Source organism: Asparagus officinalis, chromosome 4 (assembly GCF_001876935.1).
Source record: "Asparagus officinalis chromosome 4, Aspof.V1, whole genome shotgun sequence".
NCBI lineage: Eukaryota > Viridiplantae > Streptophyta > Magnoliopsida > Asparagales > Asparagaceae > Asparagus > Asparagus officinalis.
Window position 1 is genome coordinate 40871514 of NC_033797.1, and position 11191 is coordinate 40882704.

An 11191-nucleotide genomic window follows, 5' to 3' on the forward strand; every position below is an offset into this window, starting at 1 on the left:
TTTAAAACCGAGGAAATAAATGCCCCCATGTTTCCACTGTTAAAAAACATAGCTGCCATTAAATTTTTTTTCAATGACGAAAACGCCCCTCCCCCATTCGAAAGAAGAAACTAGTTACTATACAAGAGGGGTGGTTATATTTGAATGAACTTTAGGGGTATAAGACTATAGTAAAATATCATGTGACAGCTCATATGGGTGTATTCCAAGAATATTCTAATGGCTAACTAAGGGAAGGCATCAATTTGAAACATTTTAAAAACTTGGGGTATTTAATTGTAGGGCTTTAAAACTTGGGGTATTTATCTGCAAAATACAAAAATATTAGGGCATTTATTTGCTCAATCTTAAAATTGGGGTCACCTATTTACAATGTTGGTGAAACCATAGGGCTTTTCCTGCAATTTATTGACTAAAACTATATATAATTCTTAATAAAAATTGAAAAAGATGCATGCTTGAGCTTTACACAAATAAAAAATAATAAAATCAAAAAAAGAATCCAACAGAATTTTCCAATACCAACCAGATAACTATACAAATGCAATCAAGAATTTTGAGAAAATGTGTCCATAATATCAACTAAGACTATAATTCTTAATCAAATTAAAAAAAGAATGCAACAGAATCTATCAGTACTCCCATCACCTATATGTCCCCGCTCAATTCTTCACACATTTTTTTCTAAAAAAGACAGAAATTTTTTTTAATCCCAAACTAAAAAAACCACACAATAATAAACATAAAATTCATATCCTGCGAACAGATCGAGTCCCAACCCTTCTTCCACTAACAAAACTCAAATCGGCAGCAGACTTCTTCTCACAACTCGCAGCAACAGCAGCAGAGGCTTTCTTCATCTCCTTACTGTTCCTCACTGACGACCTCAAACTATTCGCTCGACTCACCGAGAAATTGGCAGGCACCGACTTCCTCAGACTCTCTGCCTTCTTGGATGCCCTCCTCTTCGCCAGCTCGACGGCAATCTCAGGATCCTGCGCAACTGTCTCATCCAGTTCCATATAATACTCTTTCTTCCTCTTGAGCCTCTCGTTCCTCCGAGCAGAGTACAATTCATAAAACTTGCCTCTTTCGAAGAGAATTGGGGTGTTTAGATTGGTGCCCAGATTTTCTTTTTCGCTGAATTCGTCATTGCTTGCCAGTTTGGCCATCTTTGTGAGTTCTGATGAGATCAGGTTGTGTTCGGGTTTAAGCAGTTGATAGCAGGGGAGAGAGGATCGAAGTGGGGTCTTGGGTTTGGTTCTGATTGAAGCTGTTGGTTAAAAAAATGAAGGATCAATTAATTTTCTTGATTAAATTTCAAAACAGCGTTTATCTTTTAAGTGATGGTTTTGTACCTGGCGGGGTTTGATCCGAGGGAGCAGAGCGGAGATTGCGGCGAGGGCGAAGGCGGCGAGGAGAGACAGCGAGTGGAGGCCGACGATCCATTGGAGGCTTGATTTGATTCAAGAGAGGGAGGATTCAATAGAGAAATTTGTGAAGGGGATTTTACCTTTTTATTTGTGAGTTTTTCTGTGATTTTGTTTTTAAGGAAGGCGGTTTCAATTGGTTCAGGCCCCTTTTGTTCCTTCTTGAATGGAAAGAGGGCTTAGGGGAGCGTCTCCAACGGTCATATTTTTTGAAATGGATTTGACCGTTGGGCAGTCATTATTTGGGTCTAATTACGCATGGTGCCACCAATTGATCTTTGCGTATCTCGAGCAAATATGTCTTTCAATAAAAAAAAGATAAAAGATAATCAGTACAAAAAAGATAATCAATACAAGAGATAAATTTCTAAGTGCTGTCAATTTGATGTTCATATATCTTATGGAGTAAATATCCATTGGCTTTGTTGCACCACTAATGCTATGAACTACAGGCATTGAACAATTTCTCTTATTTACCTATATATGTTGTGATGCCTTTGATTAATCAATATGGTCATCAAATCCCTAAAAGTTCCTCAAAGCTAGACATGAAGAAGATGCGTTTAATTGTGGATTGACCCGCCATACTATGCCCAATTGTGGATCTATAATTCTGTTGTTCCAAGCAATTTTTTTAGGGAAAAATGCTTCCAACCCCCAAAACACAACAAAACGTGCTCCCCCCCCCAAAGACTTTTTCAACGGGTGCTTTGCCCCCAAAATCGCCCGCGATTTTCTTCCAGCCCCCAAAACGAATACCCAGGTGTAACTCCGTTTAAACCCCGCTCGAAATGCCCAAAATACCATTACGTTTAAAATTCCCTGTTATGAGTTACCTCCTCGTCCGTACCCTATCATCTCTCTCTTCTGCAAGCAAACCGACTCCAGAAACTCAATTCAAAACCCTAGCCCTAAATCAACCGACTCCAATGCAAACCGAATCAAAGCAAAGGGATCAAAATGGCCGGCGATTCAACGCCCAAGGCCAACCTCCATGCCGACCACTGCGAAAGCGATGACGCCCAGCAGTTCGAAATCTCAGAAAGAGCCCATACAGCTACAGTGCGGACTGAATCTGAAGCTGGATCTGCGATTGATGATGTTCTAACGGACATCGCAACCAGCCATTCTTAACCCAGAAGCTCACCTCAAAATTTAAGTGTAGGCCCCCGCGAAGGTCTAGAGGGCAGCACTGGCACCACCGGCGCTTCCAACGATGTCACTAGAGCGCTCCTTGGTCTACAGAGAAGAGAAAAAGAGAAGCACGTGGCAGCACCCAAAAGGTAATTTTACCGCAAGTTTTATGTTGTTAAGGTTATGGTTTGATTGATAATGCTCCTAGTCTGGTGGGAAGGTCTAAAATTACGGGTGTCTGTTAGCTGTTGAGGTTACTGTTAACATGCAAGGTTTATGCTTTTATTGTTGAGGTTGTTGTTTGGTTGTTGAGGTTAGGCTTTGGTTGTTAAGGTTAGGTTTTGGTTGATAAGGTTATGGGGTTGTTGTTAAGGTTGTTGGTTTATCCATAAAGTTTACAGCATAGTTGTTATGTTTACTGATTATACTCAAAAATGCTCTTGTCTTGTGTTTTTGTTTTGTAGAAAAAGGGTAAAGCCAACTATTATGTTGCGGCCCACCGCCAGCTTCAGTGCCTATCACGACTTCATGCGGAATTTGGTGATGTGTATGGTGCCAAGGTATTTTACGGCCTACGAAGATAGTGTATTCAGACACTACGTCCAATTTGGCCCACCTGGTGTCGATCTTCCCACCTTTGAGCACATTTTGAGTCAGTGGGATAAGAAAAGCAAAAAATTCGTCTTCACCGATAGGAATGATGGAGAAGAGATCACATGCTCATTCAACCTTTAGTGGGTAATGGAGCATACATGGTTCTCCAATGAGGGGCTTCATGTTGACCACAATCGGGATAGGAAAAATAAGATTTGGTCCACGTTTTTTGACAAACCCGAGACCGGAGGTTCCAGCAGTATAGCTCCCCCCAAAGGAGGCCCCACCAGACGCAATGTGGAGGACCTGCTCTTGAAGCTGGTACTATCTTCTGATCGCCGAGATGTGAAGGACTTTGTCCTGCTACAGATCCTCTATCAGCTGAGCATGATTTGGTGTCCAAGCAGTGTTTCCGGCGTTCCTAGTCATTTATTCAAGTACGTCGACAGCATCGAACAGGTCAATAACACTGCTTGGCGGACCTATATATTCAGTGAGACATCTGACGCGATAGAGAGGGCACTAAAGGGTCCTGAGCCAGGGAAGACGACTTTATATCTGCAAGGGTGTACCCCTCTAGTTTGTGTAAGTAATCATATCTTTTATTACTGATTGTGAAGGTTAGGGTTTAGTTGTTAATGTTACAGTTTGGTTGTCAAGGTTACGGTTTGGTTGTTAATATTATGGTTTGGTTGTTAAGGTTACATTTTTATTGTTAGGGTTACTTATTAATTATTACGGATAAAGGCGTTTGTTAAGTTTTTATTTCTCTAATGTGCAGTTGTGGTATTATGAACTTACCGGCATCAAGAAGCCAGCAGTTGGATGTACGGTGAGGCCTCCCCTCACAAATTGGGTGAGACTTGAAGAGGTTGTTGGTTATTTAAGATTGTCCACTGTTGTAGCTAAAGCAAGCAAAGCTACGATAAAGCTTCCACAACAACATGGCCAATTTCAAAGAATCGAGGGAGGTTTGTGGGGGAAGGAGCAGGGGATCGAGAAAGAGAAGATGAGAGAGAGAGAGAGAAGAGGAGAATTAAGGGACCGGCTGCAGTAGACGCCGGCAGGGCTCGTGGCCCAAGAGACATTCTTCACAAGAAGAAGAGGAGAGCAGAAGATGACGACATCCCAATTGATGCAGTTGTAAGAATTTAGCAATCGTGGATTTCATTTGTTTTTTAATTAATTAATCGTTTTAATAATACTCTATCTGTCCATTGCATATGTGATGCCACAGGATATTGATGAAGACGTCGAGTAGCCAAATGAAGCAGTTGAGCAAATGGAATGGCCTCAGCAAGTTATCTACTGGAAGAGCATCGCGGCAATGAATCAAGCATTACGTCACGAGAACGAGAATAAATTCAAGGGTATGATTGCTGCAGACTGTGTAAAGATAAGTGCTCTTTCTGTGAAGGTGGCTAAGCTGTCTGCTCAAAATAGAAGACTGGGAGAGGAACTAAGTGAAGCACGATCCAGAACCCTCTCTGTATATAAGGATAAGAGCCCTATAGGATTGGTTTCCGGCTCATTGATTGAGCTGCAAACTTGTACAGGTTAGATTTGGCTTGCAATTACGTTTGCGTGTTATGTTTAAAGATTGATTGATAAGTATATGGATTTTTTGTTAAGGTTAAGAATTTACTGTTAACTTTACGGATCTAATGTTAAGGTTAGGGATTTATTGCCAAGGTTAGAGATTGATTGTTAAGTATCTGGGTTAGTTGTTATGGTTATGTAACTGATGCTATGTTTTTTTTTTTTGATAATGAAATACCTAAGCTCATTTGTTTATTTTTTGTATCAGACACTCCATGCACCATGGGTGGCATTGATATACAGTACGAGGGGGATGTTAATCAATCATTATTTGATGAAGCTAATAAGGAGAGCGACGATCCTCCAACAGGGAGGGCCTCTCCACAATCATTTTTTCTAATATCCACAATGAGAGTGAAGATGCTCCGTCAGGAGAAGTACCTCCACCAGAGGCCTATCGCATTGACAAGGCTCTTGAGGCAGAAATAAACGAGAGAGAGAAGGTGTCCCCGCCAGCGAAGGAGCTGCTAACTTGTACAGGTCAGCTTGCTTGTGCACTATACGTTAGAGATTGGTTATTATGTCTACGTATTGGTTGTTAAGTATTTGATTGTTTATACTCTGAATATTATCAGAAACAGGCACTCAATGCGAGGGTACTGGAAGGGAAATAACGCCGGCGGTTGATGTCCCATATGCAGGACATAATACGGAGATGCAAACTTGTATAGGTTAGTAACTTTTTCACCATGTGTTTAGGCATCAGTTGTTAGGGTTACTATGAAATTGTTAAGTTTAGATAGAAGGGGCTAAGTTTTCTTAATATTTATACTTCGAATGGATTGTTTGGAATCAGACACTCTGCGGGAGGATACTGGGATGGAAATAAAGCAATCAGAGAATGCCCCTCCACCAGCAATAGAGACATCAACTGATGACGAAGATGCTCCTATTGTGTTTTCAAGGGATTTGAATAAGAGAAAGAGGGGTGCAAGGGGGGCACGCGAGAAGGTGGCCGCTGCTGCACCCCTTAAATGGAAGAGATGCAAAAGAACGGTGAAGCCTTCCAAGTGGATAGTCACCCCTTACACTGAAGGGAAGAAGAAGAAAGAAAAAAACAACATAGGGGACAAGGCTATAATTGAAGTGGTTGGAGAGGAGGAAGAGCAGGTGCAGGAAAATGTAGCAGAGTTGGCTCCTGCTCGGTTACAAAGTGACCCCCACTCTATCTGGGAAAAACACATGAGTTCCCTTATGAGTTCAGAAGAAGAAATGTACAGGAATAAGCTGAACGAGGGGATTCCCTTTCCAGAGGGCTTCATCATCAAGTTTTTAGGCGACAAGGACACATTTGTACATAATTATAAGGTGTCAACAGATGTTGTCGCGCTGCTGACGGAAGAGGAGAAAAAAACTCTCAACTATTTTTGCATTTATAGATGTAACAAGTAAGTATTTACCTCATATCTTAAGTATTTACGTTTGTTGTTTAGTTTACGGGTTTGTTGTTACGGTTACGGGATTTTTGGTAAGGTTATTGATTTGTAGTTAGGTTAAGGATTTTTTGTTATAGTTATTGATTTGTTGTTAAGGTTACGTGTTAGTTATTAAGGTTACGGGTTTGACGTTAAGGTTACAGGTTTGTTGTTATGGTTACGGGTTTTTTGTTATGGTTATTGTTTGTTGTTTAGGTTAAGGGTTTTTTGTTATATTTGTTGATTTGTTGTTAAGGTTGCGTGGTAGTTGTTAAGGCTACGGGTTTGATGTTAAGGTTACGTGTTTGTTGTTATGATTACAGGTTTTTTTGTTATGGTTATTGTTTGTTGTTTAGGTTACTGGTTTTTTGTTATAGTTATTCATTTATTGTTAAAGTTGCGTGGTAGTTGTTAAGGCTACGGGTTTGATGTTAAGGTTACGTGTTTATTGTTATGGTTACGGGTTTTTTTATTATGGTTATTGTTTGTTGTTTAGGTTAAGGGTTTTTTGTTATAGTTGTTGATTTGTTGTTAAGGTTGCGTGTTAGTTGTTAAGATTACAAGTTTGATGTTAAGGTTACTGGTTTGTTGTTATGGTTACGGGTTTTTTGTTATGGTTATTGTTTGTTGTTTAGGTTAAGGTTTTTTGTTATAGTTGTTGATTTGTTGTTAAGGTTGTGTGATAGTTGTTAAGGCTACGGGTTTGATGTTAAGGTTACGGGTTTGTTGTTATGGTTACGGGTTTTTTTGTTATGGTTATTGATTTGTTGTTTAGGTTAAGGGTTTTTCGTTATAGTTGTTGATTTGTTCTTGCTGCTAATTGTTAGTTGCTAACTATAATTTTTGTTTTGTCCATGTTTACAGTTTTATTATTCTTGCTGCTAATTGTTAGTTGCTAACTATAATTTTTGTTTTGTCCATGTTTACAGTTTTATTAAAGCATACACCGGATCTATCGGGTCTATTAGTCGGCTTGAGATCCTCAATATATTACGCGGTGGGCGACTGGATGATGCAGTAAGATTTTCGATTGGTATTTATTCATTAGCATATTTAACAATACTATTATTAATTACTTGTTGCCAACTTATGATAGCTTGTTGATACGCTGCTTGATTTAGTTCGTGAAAATAAGAGAGCACCGTCCAATATAAAATTTAGGGTGGTCCCTGTTTGGTTTAGTGTAAGTTTATGTCTGGATGGTGATCTCCTACCTATCAGCACATAATCTATGTTAAAAGGAACCTGATCGGGTTAATTCTTTATTGTAGGACCAGATACATGTGGCGAAACCAGATTACCAAGAACTGCATGATATCTACATTAAACACTTGGTCGATGCAGGGTGTACTAACCTCTTAGTTACCATTGTCCAGGGCGATCATTGGCATCTACTGGAGTTTGATGTCGAAAATGATATTGCCAGGCATTACGACTCCTTGAAGGAGAGATCTGGACATTGGGAACCTGTGCTCAAAATCGTCAAAGCCTTCAACTATATTAAAGGTGGCTTCAATGAGAACTAATTGCGCATCGTATTCGACCCAATCAAAATTCCATGCGAGGAGCAAAAGGGATCATAAGTTTACCGGAACCCTTGTTGGAATTCAATGTATTATGTTTTGTTTGAAAGCAACAGTGGTCTCAATGCTTCCTTGTTTTTGTGTGCAGGTATGACTGTGGGATCTATGTCTACCAGTTCGTATAAGCGATTATCGAAGGTAGAGATGTCATGCACGTCACGCCCGTAGAGCATAACACATGGGTGGTTCGTGCGAAGCTAGCAGCGTATTTACTGATTGAAGGCAGGAAGAGGAAAAAACATGCGGGAAAACTTGACGATGATGACGTTGAGATGTAGATTTTTTGTAAATGATATATTACAATTCTTTATTGTTAATAACAATATACATGTAAATATTATAAGGTTAACATCGCATGATTCTGCTAATGTGTACTTCAAATACAGCCAAACTGAATTTGAAAAGATTTCTGTATTTGTCAGTCAATAGTTTACGATATGCCAGATCCCCAAGGCTTAACAACAAACCCCCAAGGTATAACATTAACAGCAAACTCATGAGTTTAACAACAAAACCGTAACCTCATCAACAAACACCAAAGCTTAACAACATACTAACATTAAACAAACGTCAAGCCAAAAGGATAAAAAGGAACAGCAACCCCGTAACCAATACATAAGCCAAGGAACCATGAGCTCAACAACACAACACAAAACAGTAAGCTCCTGAACTAACATCACACACACAAGGGGTAACCTTAACAGCAAACCCACGAGGTTAACAACAAATGGCTTAAACTTAACAGAGGTATAATCATTCCGAAAAGTGTATCATAAATTAATAGGTTGTTAACAGAGCGTATCATCATCAAGTTAAGCAAAACATTTAGGAATTTACAATTGATGATAACCTAGGGGCCGACTGCTCCTCCCCCGCTCCCATTGCTCAAAGTGTAATCGTTGGAGAAACCCCTATCGCGAGGAAGGGTAGACGGCCCAACACCTTGGGCCTGGAGAAATCATTGCCAGAGCTCTTTCTCCACTGTCATTTGCCTGCTGTCTCAAGTCACTGTAATCAATTCCGGGTCGGCGCGGGAAGGCTGCGGTTACTAGCTTTGAGGTTGGTCAACGGACATGTCGATGGGACCAACCTCATTGATTGCCTACTACTCACGGTCTCGACCTACAATCTGAGTGATGATGAAACCTTCCATCAGACGAAGGTCCATGGGAGAGGTGTAAGAAACCTAATCCTCTTAGGGACATCCGAATATTTCCCAATCTCTAGCAGCATCCTGTAGTCTTTGAAGTTTGTCTTTGTGGTGACGTCAGCGGAGCAGTACACGCATTGGCTGATCCCCTCGAACAGTGATTGGAGGAACTCCTACTCCCAGAGGTGGTAGGGGAGATTGAAGAGGCGGACCCACGTAAACATGGGGTTGGGTAATGTTCTTAGTCTGAGGTCCTCCCTCCAAAGCTTGAATCTGCCCACGAAGGACCCAAGATTTATAGGACTGAGCTCGACGGCTTGATCTAGTAGCTCATCAGAAGGGAATTTAACCATGAACCTATTTATAGATACGTGCTTGATCTCATAGGTCCAATCCCAGACATTGAAGTGATACCCTAGTATCTCTCTAAGCTCCTCCAAAGATGGCAGACTCACCTCAATAGTGAGGAGAGCAAAGGTAGAAAGCTCATGAATGTTGCTGGCGACATTATCTGGAATAGGGAGCAATCGTGGGGAGACGTTTGCTCTCAGACCATGAGGGCAATCCCGGGAGATATGCCCCAAGCCATGGTAATGGATACACGTGCTATCATCGTGAGACATGATCCTTCTGGTTTCGAAAAGAAGGTCGTGTAGTTGATAATGAGGCAGGGATGGGGAGAGAAGGGCTAAACTTGTGCGCAAACCTGACGTAGAGAATGGCAGTGATGGGAAGATTGAAGGCTGCGTCGTATGGTCTTGTCATGGATACAGGTGAAGGGATGAGGGTTAATTGCCGCGTGGTGGCTGGGAATAACGAGGAGACAGGTGATAATATTGCCTATTTTGGGAACATAATATACTATGGAATGCATTTAATGCAGAGAGAAACCCACTAACTTTTTCTCTTGATCACCTTGGAAACTAAAAGGCTAAACTTGATAACCATTCCATAAGCTTGATAACAGGACGCTAACCTTTGCAAATAATCCATAAGCTTGAAAACAGAGCGCTAACCATAGCAACCAATCCATAAGCTTGACAACCAGCACATAACTGTAGGCGTCAAAAAATTCTTACAGACATCCAAATACTACTCAAGACAAAGAAACGACGATAAATGCCATCTTCTTAATCAGAGGGAATCATTCAAAAGAAGTGAGACAATATGTACACACCACCAGACAACACTTAGTACCGCGGCTAAGCCGCGGTAGCTCATGTATGGTACCGCAGCTAAGACACGGCAGCCTAGGGTGCAGCGGCAATTACAAGGGGTGCTGCGGTAGTTACAAGACAGTTGTATGATGATTTTTTAAAGCCCACGTGGCAGCATATCAGAAATAGAACGTGTGCTGACGTGTACAAGCAGTTAAACCACGAAAAAGGTGGTTAAAGGTCGTGGGAGAACGGTTTCAAGCACGATAAAACGTGCAGGTAACTACCTCTTTGGCCGCGACAGTCCACACTGCCGCGCCCATAGCCGCGGCAGTGTCGACTGCAGTTATTTCTCCAAAGAGGCACCCGGTCAATTATTTCGCCCCCGTTTCAACTGTTGTGCACTCCTACCCCTATAAATACCTCCCTAGACACGAAATAAAGGGGAGAGAGCATTTTGGAGTAGAAGAGACTTGAGCTTTTGGTGATTTTGAGGAAGAAAAAGAGAACTTTCACCCTTTGACAAGTATCATTTGATGATTCCTAGAGATCTAAGCTCAGACTTGATCTTTGGAAGAGTGAATATCTTACATCGATAAGATACTCGCTTTCAAATCCCTACTTCGATAAACGAAGGAAGGATCCCTAAACACCCTCACGATCTGTGAATCGGTGGTCCACGAGCCAAAGCACTCACGGCACAGGTAAAGTCCCACAAAAACAGGAGTTGATAAACAATTTTGGTGTTATTTTCTCGAGAGTTGTATTTTTGTTTATTTTCATTATAATTTCTTGTAAACAAATCAAAGTTTAATGGAATCGACAATGGAAGCAACTTTCGCTAAAAACAAACTGGCGACCACAATGGGAGCCAACGGTCTCGCTGCCGAGACCGTCGTGTCGCAGCCGATCAAGATTCCAGTTCAATCCACGGTCGAATACGAGTTCGACCAAACTAAGTTTGAGGAATATCTCTCATCATCCTCTTCAAGATCTTCATTGTATCACATGTACAAGAGGATCTCACCATTGAAGAAGACTTACATGCCAAAGAAGGCACAAAATGAAGACTCTCGCCTGATTGTTGCTGAGGATTCTACTCGCAACATCTCTGCTCGTGATGACTCTT

General features: G+C 41.1%; 1 protein-coding gene across 1 annotated transcript; it reads right to left on the reverse strand.

The window, feature by feature from the left end:
- Nucleotides 555-1566, reverse strand: LOC109837270. Its single transcript, XM_020405436.1, has 2 exons — nt 1359-1566; nt 555-1273 (listed from the first exon to the last, which is right to left on the reverse strand). Exons 1-2 carry the CDS (start codon nt 1447-1449, stop codon nt 750-752), a joined length of 615 nt encoding a protein of 204 aa, XP_020261025.1. The 5' UTR covers nt 1450-1566; the 3' UTR covers nt 555-749.

Coding starts and splice junctions, on each gene's coding strand:
- LOC109837270 (XM_020405436.1), bottom strand. CDS start 1,449: ATGGATCGTCGGCCTCCACTCGCTGTCTCTCCTCGCCGCCTTCGCCCT. Junction 1,274..1,358: donor CTCGGATCAAACCCCGCCAG/GTACAAAACCAT, acceptor TTTAACCAACAG/CTTCAATCAGAACCAAACCC.